Source organism: Eptatretus burgeri, chromosome 4 (genome assembly GCF_056783735.1).
Source record: "Eptatretus burgeri isolate ZD-2024b chromosome 4, Ebu_testis_v1, whole genome shotgun sequence".
Taxonomy (NCBI): domain Eukaryota; kingdom Metazoa; phylum Chordata; class Myxini; order Myxiniformes; family Myxinidae; genus Eptatretus; species Eptatretus burgeri.
Window position 1 is genome coordinate 106,650,044 of NC_140964.1, and position 13,307 is coordinate 106,663,350.

General features: G+C 43.1%; 1 protein-coding gene across 7 annotated transcripts in view; it reads right to left on the bottom strand.

Annotated features, from left to right (window-relative positions):
* LOC147028844 (kazrin-like) overlaps positions 1 to 13,307 on the bottom strand; it is a 245,926-nt gene that overhangs the window by 146,452 nt on the left and 86,167 nt on the right. For 5 of the 7 annotated variants that reach the window (XM_085879616.1, XM_085879612.1, XM_085879613.1 and 2 more), the window contains exons 2-3: positions 6,375 to 6,461; positions 2,134 to 2,325 (exon numbers count right to left, since the gene is read on the bottom strand). In XM_085879616.1, the coding sequence (XP_085735742.1) occupies positions 2,134 to 2,325; positions 6,375 to 6,461 (279 nt within the window). The remainder of the gene's footprint in view (positions 1 to 2,133; positions 2,326 to 6,374; positions 6,462 to 13,307) is intronic. The other 2 variants (XM_085879615.1, XM_085879614.1) reach the window with 1 other exon arrangement.

The following is a 13,307-nucleotide window of genomic DNA, read 5'->3' on the forward strand; positions in this document are numbered from 1 at the left end:
CCTCATTTCGTAACTTGTGAATCCCGCATCGTATAGAAACGTGTGGGCCTCATTCGACTTGAGGGAATCCCGCTTTACCCCCTTGCACCCACGTTTAAACACCAATTCAAATGATACCGATTGTGCATTCAGAAAAAGGGCTAACTGCTTACGTAATAAGTAGATTGAATGCGGCGTGTTACTCGGTCCATAACTCATCAATCCCACATAGTAGAGAGACGTGTGGGGGCTTCGTATTACTCAGGGAGGTTCAGGTTTATCCTGTGGACCCAGGGTAACATTTATTACTTTGTGTTCAGGTTATTTAAACACCAATTCAATTGATACAGACTACATATTCAGGAAAGAGAGCTAACTGCATATGTAATAAATAGATTGAACGCAGCATGCTGCATGTTACTCGGCCTGTAACTCGTCAATCCTCAGTTGTATCAAAGCCAGACGTCTTGGTACCCGGTCATCACTCCCAGCAGTTATAAAGTGGCAGTTCTTGTATCATTATTATTATTGTTATTATTATTACTCGCAGAGTACCCACCCTACGGGCTAACACGTTCTTCTGGCACATACCCTTATTTGGGCGGTGTATAGGCAACTGAGAGCTGCCTCAATTGCTGCCCAAAATAAAATAAAACACCCAGGTTACATGCATGAAGAAAAACATACCTCCTGCTTATAATGCAAAACACCTCACTGCACTGAAAAACATGGGACAGGAATACAGGACTGTAAAGGATGGGACTCGTAATACCCTCTCCGACCTGAAGCGGTGCGACACGATACAAATTCAAATAGATAATTTGCTCCCCACCCTTGCCTTCCTCGGCACTGATCTGATTAGTTTGTTGATTTGTTATGATCTAGTATGTCCAAAGAAAGCGCTTGAGAAAGAAAGCTCCAAAGCCAGCTGCCGACTGGACATCCTCCATCATGTAAAGTCTTTCCTTGGCACATCTGAACTCTGATCCACCGACAAGGCCTTCATCCACATCTTGATGGAATACTGCGTGCCCCGTCTGGGCTGGCACTCCTCCACAAGTTGCTCAATTTGACGCTGTGGAAACAAAGTCCTTTAAGATCAATGGAATCGCCCACGATGAGGTTGAGTCTCTGGGCCTATCATTTTCACATCGCAGACAGGTCGGTGGTCTCTCTGTCTTCTACCGCCTCCTTATGTGCTCTATCAGTGCTCTGCCATCCCCAGGTTTCTGCAGGATGTACGAGATCCACCAGCAAATCCCCTTCCGGTGATACTCCAAAAATCCAGACTCACTGCTTGCCTCCACTCATGACTTCCTCTTTATCTTACTTTGTTTTCCACGACTGTGGAATCTACTTCTGCGGTCTCTTCAATGTCATTAGTCCCTCCAGGGCTTCAAGACAGCTGTCAACTACTATCTCAGGTAATCCCATATCCACAAAAATTACCTTTTTACTCCCACGTACACCATGCCCCAAGCCCACCTCTTTCCAAGGTTCCATTCTCTCCTTCCACTTTTGTAATGTAATTGAGAGTTCGCTTCTGTATCCATCTTTTTCACCTCCTGTGACCTCTGCATGCCTTCATTTCACCAAGTCTCCCTCCATTTTTCCTCTCGACCCTGCTGATGGGATGTCCCCACCCTCACTCTCTTCCTACTGTTCTTTTTGGTCTGTTACGACTTAATTTGTTCTGTGTTTTAACTCCTTCATTAGCATCCACACATTATATATATATAAAAAAAGAGCAGCAGAGCAGGATTTGAAAACATTGTCACCGATACCATCTGGGTCCACCGACAATTCAGAGTGAGATGGGTGCGGTACACGAGACTTGGAAGCAAACACAAAGTTGAGAAATTCTGCCTTGCCTTGAGCAGAGTCTGAGGTGAGGTTATTTGAGGTGAGTGAGAGGATGGGGGTGCGCAGGGGGGCATACAACAGAGACAACTTGTCAAAGTGCTTGCAGGACTGAGGAAGGAGAATGGTTCGTATGATGATGTTTTCCCAGTTGCTCAATAATGGATACACACTACTTGTGAGCATTACAGTGTGACTTTAAGTGCTACTGTATCACTGCACTATTGTTCAAGGGACAAGAGCACCAGGTACTCCACAACTTTCAGGAGGTTTAGAAAGGAAACGATGACATACCATGGAGTGCTTCCTTCATCCTTGCCAGCTCATGCTCTTTCTTCGTAAGCTGCACCTGCAACTCGCTCGTCGATGGCAGTCCAGCAGCCTTGCCAGCGCGGAGCACCTCCATCTCCTGCAGCAAATGTCTATTGGCCTCCTCACATTGCTCCACCTCATCCTGCAGCCTCACCAATTCTTTCTGCAGAAATGCTGGCCATACACCATGGCAAAGTCACAAGCAGACAGCAGGTGTATGCAGTAGGTCAGCATGTTCAACTCGACCCTTAACAATATCATTTACACCGATGTGCCTGCATTAATGAACCAAAAGAGTATTATGACATGATGTGATTATATTATAATTCTTTCGCATTTCGTGATGAAATTGCTCACTGATGGGTTCCCCACCAAGGATGGCTCAATGACACTCAAATGTTCATGATATTGAACAATATATATATATATATATATATATATATATATATATATATATATATATATATATATATATATATATATATATATATAGTACAGCAAAACATGCTGTACTGGAGATCCAGTGCAGATGGTCTTGCGACCAGTAGATCATGTTTTGCTTGTTCACCTCCCCGTTCACTGGATCTACCCTACCAAACAAGGAGCGACGAAGGTCTCATGAGGGACAACACATTGAATATGTCGTGTAATGTCATTGCACATATCATGTATTGTAACTTAATGTCAATAAACCATTTATAATGTATATTCACATACGTTTCCAGACGTTATGGCCAACCTGTAAATACAGTGCCTTCAGAAAGTATTCACACCCCCTTGACTTTTCACATTTCGTTGTTACAGCCTGAATTTAAATTGGATTGAATTTAAATTTTTTTGGCACCGATCAACACAAAACACCCCATTAATGACAAAGTGAAAACATGTTTTCAGAATTTTTTATGAAAAATGAAAAGCTGAAATGTCTCGAGTCAATAAATATTGAACTCCTTTGCTGTGACACTCCAAATTGAGCTCGGGAACGTCCAATTTCCTTTGATTATCCTTCAGATGTCCCGACAATTTGATTGGAGCCCACTGTGGCCAATTCAATTGATTGGGCATTATTTAGAAAGAAACATTTCTCTATAAGGTTCCACAGTTGACGGTGCATGTCAGAGCAGAAGCTCCACAATGAAATCATGGAACTGTCCGTAGAACTCCGAGATAGAATTGTGAGGAGGCATAGATCTGGGGAAGGTTATAAAACAATTTCTAGAATGTTGGAAGTTCCCAAGAGCACAATGCGCTCCATCATTAGGAAATGGAAAGTATATGGAACGACCCAAACTCTTCCTCGAGCTGGCCATCTGACCAAACTGAGCAACCTGGAAAGAAGGACCTCGATCAGGGAGGTGACCATGAATCCAAATGACCACTCTGACAGAACTACAGAGTTCCTTGGCAGAGATTGGAGAACCTGCCGGACCAGTCTCTGCAGCACTTCACAAATCTCGGAGTTACAGGAGAGTGGCCAGACAGAAGCCACAACTGAGAAAAAGGCACATGACAGTATAACTGGAGTTTGCAAAAAGGTATGTGAAAGATTGAGAGAATGACATAAATGTTTCTGTGGTCCGATGAGATGAAAATTGAACTCTTCGGCCTGTGTGCAAAGTGCTATGTCTGGCAGAAACCAAGCACAGCTCATCACCCATCTCACCACCCCATCCGTGAAGCATGGTGGTGGCAGAATCATGCTATTGGGATGCTCTTCAGCAGCAGGGACTGGGAGACTTGCAAGGATAGAGGGAACAATGAATGGAGCCACATGCAGGCACATCTTTGAGGAGAACCTGCTTCAGAGTGCAAAGGACCAAGGACTGTGGTGAAGATTTACGTTCCAACACGACAATGATCCCAAGCATGAGAGCCAAAGCAACACTGGAATGGTTTCAGAACAAGAATGTGAGTCCTTGAGTGGCCCAGCCAAACCCAAACTTGAATCCCACTGATAATTAAATCTGTGGAAAGACTTGAAGACTCCTGTTCACCGACACTCCCCATCAAACGAGACAGAGCCTGATAAAATCTGCAAAGAAGAATGGGAGAAAATCCCCAAATCCAGATTTGCAAAACTGATACAGACATACCCAGGAAGACTTGAAGCTGCAATCGCTGCTCCATAAAGTATTGACTCACGGGGTCTAATACTTATTGATGCAAAACATTTCAGCTTTTCATTTTTAATTAATTGATAAAAATTTCTCAAAACATGTTTTCACTTTGTCATTAATGGAGTATTTTGTGTTGATCGATTACAATAAAAAAAAAAAATTTAATCCATTTTAAATTCAGGCTGCAACTCAACAAATTGTGACAAAAGTCGATGGGTGTGAATACTTTCTGAAAGCACTGTACGTACAAGGGAGATTCCACAACATCTACATTTAGGATTCCATCTCATATCACCAAGTGGTTTTAAAAGGCATATGCCAAACACCAGCTGTAATGCTCAGAAACACAGCCGTGCACCACCTCTTGCCTGGGGAGCTGTAAATAGCAAAGCCAATAACACAAGTTTTGCTTGGAACTCAATATAAAATGCACGAGATGCAACTGCACATCGGCTGGGAATTGAGCCCACAACCGTCGTGTTCCAAGTTTAAGTCCATCCCACCAAGATGTGTGTATGCAGACATGCTTCAGGGCTTGCAGCCACATGGCAAGAGCAGTTAGCATAAAAAGTGCCAGCACTGCACCGTGGTGCATCTGGAAATAAAAACTCGCATTACAAAACCCAACTGTGACTGGAATGCTTAGATAGGAGCCTCCAATTACTCAAAGAAATGGTTTTATGCCATTCATTAGAGTAAACTGTTAAAAGGCAAGGCACTGAGATGGTCAGTGAGAAAGAATGAAAGAGCGAGCGAGCGAGAGAGAGCGAGAGAGCGAGAGAGCGAGAGAGCGAGAGAGCGAGAGAGCGAGAGAGCGAGAGAGCGAGGAGCTAATTCATGAAGAATGTATGTTTGCTTCCTGTCCAATATCTCTTTGGAACTGTAAAATGTCATGTGCCGTTTCGACAAAATTAATTAATACAATACAACACAAAATATAATTAACTCCCATTCCCTTCCAGCCAAAAAAAGCTGGATAAAGCAGCCAAGAAAAGCGACACAAGGTAAGCCCTTTGTGGTTTCAAACCCAACCCATGTTAGTCTGCACACATTCACAAGTAGTACATACATGAGAATCCCAATGCTACACACAACCCTCAGCCATCGGACTGGTTTCATCACTGATTGGCAAATCATCAGTGGGAGGATAGACAGTAAAAAAACACCACTGAGGCTCCCAAGCATTTACCATGTGCAATGTCAAGAGCAGTTCACATACAAAATCAAGAACCAATCACATCTCTCACCCATGAATGGAGGGAGTAACCAATTAGCCCCCACCTAATCAAGTACCACAACAAAAACACCAAATATATATATATATATATATATATATATATATATATATATATATATATATATGTACGTACACACACACACACACACACACACACACACACACACACACACACACACACACACACACACACACACACCACACCACACCACACCACACCACACCACTGTTTTTTTTTGGCTTTTTTTCCCCACTTTCCCCACTCACATCATCGAATGCCTCATCTACATACCACCAAAATTGCTGTATATATCACTATTGTAAGTGATAATTTTCAAATGAGGAGGATGAAGTGATTTCATGCATTATACGATGCGATTTTCCACGAGCTACTTTCACGGACTAATTAACGTATATAATCGAAATACAATTGCCGTTTTGAGGATTGGATCATGTGGACGAAATACCTGTTGAAACATGGAGGATATATGAAAACGTGAAGAAATCGGCAATGTTTATTTGGTTTTGGCGGATATGTCCCACCACCAATCAGCTTTCTATCACTTGCAAAGCCAGTCATTCCTTATCAACCGTTTTGTTAGAGTGCTTGCTCGAGTGCTTAAGCCAGGAAGCGAGCGCACCACAGTAGAGCGTGGTACTATGCACATAGTTCATGCCCTGATCAGGTCAGTTTGCTCCAAACATGAAAAGGTATGTAGACAGCACACATGGACGTGGTATAAATGGGTCGCCTTGGTTTTGTAAAGAGACTCTTTGCTGATGTATACATGTGTATGTGTGCATGCCTGTATGCTTGGTTAAGAGTATGCGGTGCACGGGATTCATAGGTGTGCAGACCGAACTCGTACCCAGGCCCATGGTGCGTGGCCCAATGGCAGAGGTTTCAACTTTTAACCTCAGCAGCATCCTCCTTTGTCCTTTGTCCTCATGGCTGTCTGTAAAGCAATTGGTTATTTTATATGAATCAGGTTGGCTTTAGAAAGGTTATATGGTTTCTCTGAGTTTCAAAGCAAAATATATTTAATAATACCCGATTTCTGAACCAGTTCCCGTATAATGCGTTTTCTACATTACGGAGCCAAATTTTTCCCACCTAAGAGCAACAACAAAAAAAATCACAGAAATTCGCCCAAAACAAGGGTGAGAGCTACTGAAGGTTTTTCAGTTGTATACAGTACATACTGCAGTCGGTAATTACACTGACTGCAATCAGCTGATTACCCTGTATGTTGTTCATCGAGAAAATTTTGTGGCAATTGGCGCAGGTCTATAGAATGGTATATTAAAATTAGAAGGCCACTATCGACGTCGCAGCATTGCCAGATATGCTTCTGCCCAAATTATTACATCATAATGGAACGGAAGACCAAGAAGGAACCCGAAGAGGTAAAAGAGCAAAGATGGAGTGATCAGGAGGAATCTGGATAGGATTCAGGTTTCAGCCACTACTCCACAACCCTCAAACCCATCCAGGCACAGCCAAGTGATTCTCACAGAAAAAAAAAAAAATAAAAAATAAAAAAAAAAAACTTTCTGCAGGAATTCACTTCTCCTGGGAGATAGATCATGAAAGAGAGGAATAGGGAGTAAGAGAGATGAAAGAGAAGAAAAAGCAAGAATTGGAATGAATAACGAGAACTGTGAAAAAAAATTTCAATGATAAAAAAAATACTTGTACCGAGTTTGATTTAAATCCCTGAACCAAAATTCAAAGAATTAAACAATTCTGGATGTCAGACCAAGCATCTGGTCAGTTTAAAACATACATTCATACATTCCCCACGACTAGGAGATCGCAATTGTAAAGTTCCATGTCGATGAATGAAGGGGTTCAACAGAAATGATATTGTTACGGTTCTCGGCAGGGGCGGGAAAAAATGGAGGCTACGAAGCAGCCGAGCACGACGGCTGCGCCGTCGTGGCACGTAGCATTATGTGATTATGTGTTTACAGGTGAGGAATGAGGACTCCGAAGCAAAAACCACCATCTCTTTGTTAGTGGCAAAGGGGACAATGCACCCATACAAAACGAGCTTGAGCAATCCCTGTCAGAGTTCCTGGTACAGCGGTTTGACAGTGACATTGACAAGCACATGATGGAGGTACTGGTGCCCTTCTTGAAGCGACAAGATGCTGACATCAAGGCTGTTCATCAGCTGATATGTCCAGATTTGGACCTTGAGGAACTCGGTATGGAATACCAAGATCTTGTGTCTTCTGGACAAGGAAAAGACTTAACTCTCAACAAGCTGGTCAAGTATCTGGTGTCTAAAGAACTGTTTCCAAATCTAGTGAAGGCATTAAGCAGAGTTGTGGCTGCCAAGCCTCATTCAGCAGATGTTGAGCGTCTTATAAGTAACAGCAATGCTCTGAAAACATGTGAAAGATCAAGAATGTCAGTGGAGATGGAAAATCTGTATTTGTACATACATTACAACATGCCACCATTCGAAGCATTTGATCCAAGGGAGGCGGTTATGATTTGGCTGTCATCAAAGGCACGCAGAAACAAAAGACATGACAAAGCAAAGTTTCAAGTCCACTGCAAGGGAGTTTTCACAGAAGCAGAACACAAAGTAGAGGATGACGAGCCTGACGAGGTGGAGGTACCACCTAAGAAGAAGGTCAAGAAATTCTAACTTCTTACAGTTTTGCTTACTTGGACAGGTTCAAATGTTCATTTTCGTTGTTCTACAGATTTTGTTTAATCTTACTCATGCCAAAGACAGCAAGCGAGTTGGACTTACCTGAAACCTGGTTCTAATGTTAGTCATAGTCAACCTCAGGCTCAGGTTGATGATTTTGTTCTTTGTGCGACTATGAGCAACCACATGTGGTTTCACATCGACTGTAAATACGTTTGATAATCCTCACTGTTTAAGATATAATTTGTAATGTGAAATGTGGTAGTCTATGTCATATATTATGATTTATGTAATATGTATGATTGCATTATATTGTAAGGTTAATAAAAAAAAAAGGTTTGGTCAGCTATCAGACTATCAGTGACATCTATTGTGGTTCCTTCCTATACTAGTTTATGACACCCTAGCCATGCAAATTCAAACAAAGAACAAATTGACAACTGCACAAATCTGGATTTACAACTGCACAAAAGGGGTACAACTGCACGCTAGAATAAACCCTGGTTCTCGGAACAGTGTGCATTCAACATTAAGGTGTCACAAAGTTAGTTATTCCATTAAGTATATGTGCAGATAGAACCCCTCCTTGTGTGTAATGGGAAACAAAAGGGGGTGCGTCGCGATGTTTTTTCAGTTAGGTAATAAATCCTGATATCCCATCCTCCATTGCGATCCACGGTACCCGAGCGCTTGCCGCCTTCGGTTCGCTGGCAACAACGTACCACGGTCCACCTGTTGTCTCTGGAGGCTCGTTTTTCTGAGACAGCATCTTCGCTGTCGCAGTTCCTATAAGGCTTCTCCAAACGCTCCAACTCTTTGACGAGTCCACACGCGTGGAGTGGGCGGGCCTCGCCGGTGCCTGGCCGAGGCCCCACCCAGAAAGGGCGGACACATGGGAGCCCCATCGAATCAGGGCGGACAGTGACGTCAGTTTTGACCAAGGCCCCACCCCGCTGAGGGAGGTCTATTAAAACCACGACATCATCCTCAGTCATGAGTTCTTTGGGGGTCGTTCGTTCAGTTCTTTGGGGGTCGTTCATTCTGTGCTTGGAGGCTGGAGTTGGTTGGAAAACGAAGGGGTTCCCACTGCTTGGCTCCGCTCACGTCTCGCCCCGACTACTGGTCCCAGCACACTCGAGCTCCTCCATGGACCCAAACTCCACATGGGCGGCTGTAGATCTGACTACACGACTGTCGGCAGGTGCCGCACCATGGAGCATTCCTTTCCCGAACACTCAGGTACTCGAAAGAACTGCGACCTCAGCCCGCCTCCCTCCCTGGCTACAAAAGTTCTTTGCCTTCAACTGTGTTTATTTTGTCCGAGTGTGTGTCCAAGTGTGTGGTGCCAGTCGAATAAGTAGAAACTGTACAAGTGTTTTCGATCATTGCAAATCTTGCCTGTAGAATTCCCGCATAAATCTGCTCTGTGTCTGCTTTTTTAAGTTGCTGTAAATTGTCGCACTACATCTTCTTTCTTTCCCCTGCATAAAACCCCAATAAACCTGTTTCTGTGCCACTTAAATTTCGTCGTTTATTATAAATAAATTATTGTAGAAATGTTCCCAGTTCGTTTTCGTCTTTTCCTTCTATGGTCCAGCATGGTTCGGATCTGAGTTTCAGCCGGGTCTTTGTTCCCGTTAATCTATTCATCCTAGCCTGCACGGCTTTGGCAGTTCCACTCGACTGCACCCGAACCGGAGTTGGTACTCGGTAGTTGGAACTCTACCACAGTGGGTAAAGTGACCCAGTTCGAGCAAGACGTGCCAAGGGCGTGGTTCTCCGGTAGACGACACCGCATATTTAATTAGGTAAATTGGTTCTAGACAAAAAGACCCGACGCTATGCGGTGGAGGTATTGGCTTCCATGGTCGGTTAAGCGACCCGCCGCCTCACGGAGTTATTCGGAGCGACGGCATACAATTCCGGGGAGTCTGGTGGGAGACGACGTAACCTTCCCCACACTTAGCGGTCGTTCTCGCCACCGAACCTCCAGCCCACAACAATATTTAAGATTTTCGTTGAATCCAACATGGCTGCCAGACCATGTGACCTATTAATTATTCACGAACATCCTGATATCCCAAAGGCTCAGGGAACACATATGAATATAATACTTTCTCTACCCACCTTACCCAGTCACACCCAGCTGTTCCTGGACTCTGTGTCCTTTTCTCCTGACAAGGTGGAGAGCTTGCTGTCAAACCTCGACTCAGATTCTGAAACCGGTCCAGACGGCATCAGCCCACATGTCCTAAAAACCTTTTCTGCTGCTCTTGCTCACCCACTCTGTTCTATTCACCCTTTTGTTTGCTCAAGGTCATCTGCCATCTGCTTGGAAATCAGCAAACGTTACTGCTCCGCATAAAAAAATGTGCAAAAACAGATCCCTGCAACTACAGACCAATCAGCCTTCTCCCAATAATCAGCAAGGTTATGGAATCCATCATCGCATCCAACATCAAATCCTTCCTCTTCTCAAACAGCTTGATTTCTGATCATCTATTTGGATTCAGACCAGGTCACTCAACCCTGGACATGCTATTTCTGCTTTCCCAACAATGGATGGAGGTCCTCAATGCCAAACATGAGATCAGAGCCATCTCCCGAAACACATCGTGAGCTTTCGATATGGTCTGGCATCCCACAATGCTCACCAAACTCTCTTCTTCTGGTATCCAAGGCAATCTCCACTCATGGCTCAAGGACTTCCTCTCCTGTCGAAGTCAAGATGTGGCCTCGAATGGAATTTCCATCATCTCCTCTTCCTGTACAGGCTGGAGTTCCTCAAGACAGTGTTCTTGGCCATGTGCTTTTTCTGGTTTTCATCTATGATCTCTCGGATTCCCTGAAAATTTTTCTTTAAATATTTGCTGATGATTCCACCCTCTGCCGTACCATCTCTCATCCCCCTGATCGGCAGGCAGGAGCATCTTCACTCTGCAGACCTGGATAAAATCACAAGCTGGTCAAACACTTGGAACATGTCTTTCAATCCTAACAAATCGCACTCTCACCATGTCTCTCTGAAAGGACCATGTGGAAAATTCACCCTATCTAATTTCTCAACAATCCCCTTGAAGAAGTCTTCATTCAATCTTTTGGGTCTCACCATCTGCCACGATCTTTCCTGGGAAAGCCACATCTCCAAGCTGGCCTCCAAAGCCGGTCACCGACTGGGCACCCTCTGTTGTGCAAAGTCCTTCCTTGGCACACTTGAGCTCATCTTGTTTACCCCGTGTACTCCGCCCCATCCCTTTCCCTTCCACAGATATCCTACAGTCTTTGTTCCCCACTATTTTGTGCTTCCCCCTCCCACCCTCTTGTCTCCAGCCTGGTTATATGTTTCTGTGTATTAGCTCCTGCATGAGCGCTGACTTGGTATACAAAAAAGTAAATACATACATAAACTAGAGGGGGAGCACTCGGTAGAGTACAAAACCTCCGCCGCCAATACTGCTTGGTCACTCAAGTGAACCTGATATCCTATTCATTCAATTTGACGTCAACAGTGCTCACAGAGTTATAGTTTGCAACTTTCCCTTTTACTTTTAACTTTTACATACTCAATTCATTCGTCATAACTAGATTCCTTGAGACAGAAATTGATTTTACGTGGGTATATCCACCTGAAGTTCCAAAATCAGCCGCAATTATAATTTTGGCATGTTTTTTGTTGGAAATCACTTATAACATGTAGAAATGCAAAAAAAAAATTGAAATTTTGTTGAAAAAAAATTTGCAAAAAAATGTTTTTTCCTCTAAATTTTTTTTTTTGGGGGGGGGGTTAAAAATCACTTAAAACATGTAGAAATGCAAAAAAAAAATTCAAATATTCTTTCAAAATGGCCGCCATAGCGGCCATATTGGATTTTGGACCAAGTCCAAAATCTAATGGCATGATCCTTGGACCATACCTAATCCCCCCACCAAGTTTCGTCGAAATCCATCGAGGAGTTTTTCCGTAATACTGTTCACAAACAAACAAACAAACAGACAAACAGAAAGGGGTGAAAACAGTAACCTCTGATCTTTAATGGCAGAGGTTAATAAATAAATGAATCCAAAAAAACATGTAGGTCTTGTTTCCCCTTGATCTGTCAAGCTGTTCTGGAGAGGATTATTAAAGATTTATGCCTCAAAAAAATCAGTTGCCAAACCATGTGACCTGTGACATCATAGGTGGAGAACTTTTTGTCCATCAACAGGCGATCATACCTGTCAAGCTTCGTCTCGATCTGTTCAGCCATTTTGGAGAAGAAGATTTTTTGGAAGGCTTTTATGTTTAAAAAAAAAAAAAAAAAAAGAAGAAAAAAAAAAAGGGGGCTGCCAAACCACGTGATCGACAATGGTGTCAGAATTCTCCCCCACCCACCACCCCCAAAAACAATTTAGCCCTCTATGACCCTCACAAATTTTTATACTGATCAGATAAAGCGTTTAACGTTTGCAATTATGACATCATAACAAAGTCACCAATGACCATCAAAAATAAAAATAAAAAAACCATAAATTATTTCTCATGGGGACGACTTGACATGTGCCAAGTTTCACTATTTTCCATGGAGTGGTTTTGGAGATGGAGGTCCAAAATTTTCCCTTTTTTACAAAATGGCTGCCACACCAGATGACCTCTGATGTCACAATTATCATTAAAACATTCTACAAGAGTAGTCACACCGATGGTGAAAATTTTGTCAGATAAGCAGTTGCGGAGAAAACAGAAAATTTGCATGGACGTACGTACGTACGTACGTACGTACGGACAGACAACCTGAAAACATAATACATCCAGTGACTTCGTCAGCAGAGGCATTAAAAAAAAAATCAAAGAAAGGCTTCACACAGAAACAACTCGCTCTTAGAAATCGAGACATGTTGGTTTAATTTGATTCGATGTACCATACACTGCTTTCAGAACGTTGGTGCAGCCAAGTCATCCTCCTCGGCTTTATCATCATATTTTACATCCATTTTCCTCATGCTTTCACCTCTCTTGTCAAAAATTACTAGCATCCTTATTGTGGAAAGAAGTGATGTTTGCTGACTTCCACGTCGACAGGAGGTGGCCAAAGGAGGACAGAAGCAAGAATGACAGAGCAGGATCGAAGAACGTGGATAATCATGCCATCTCGGCAC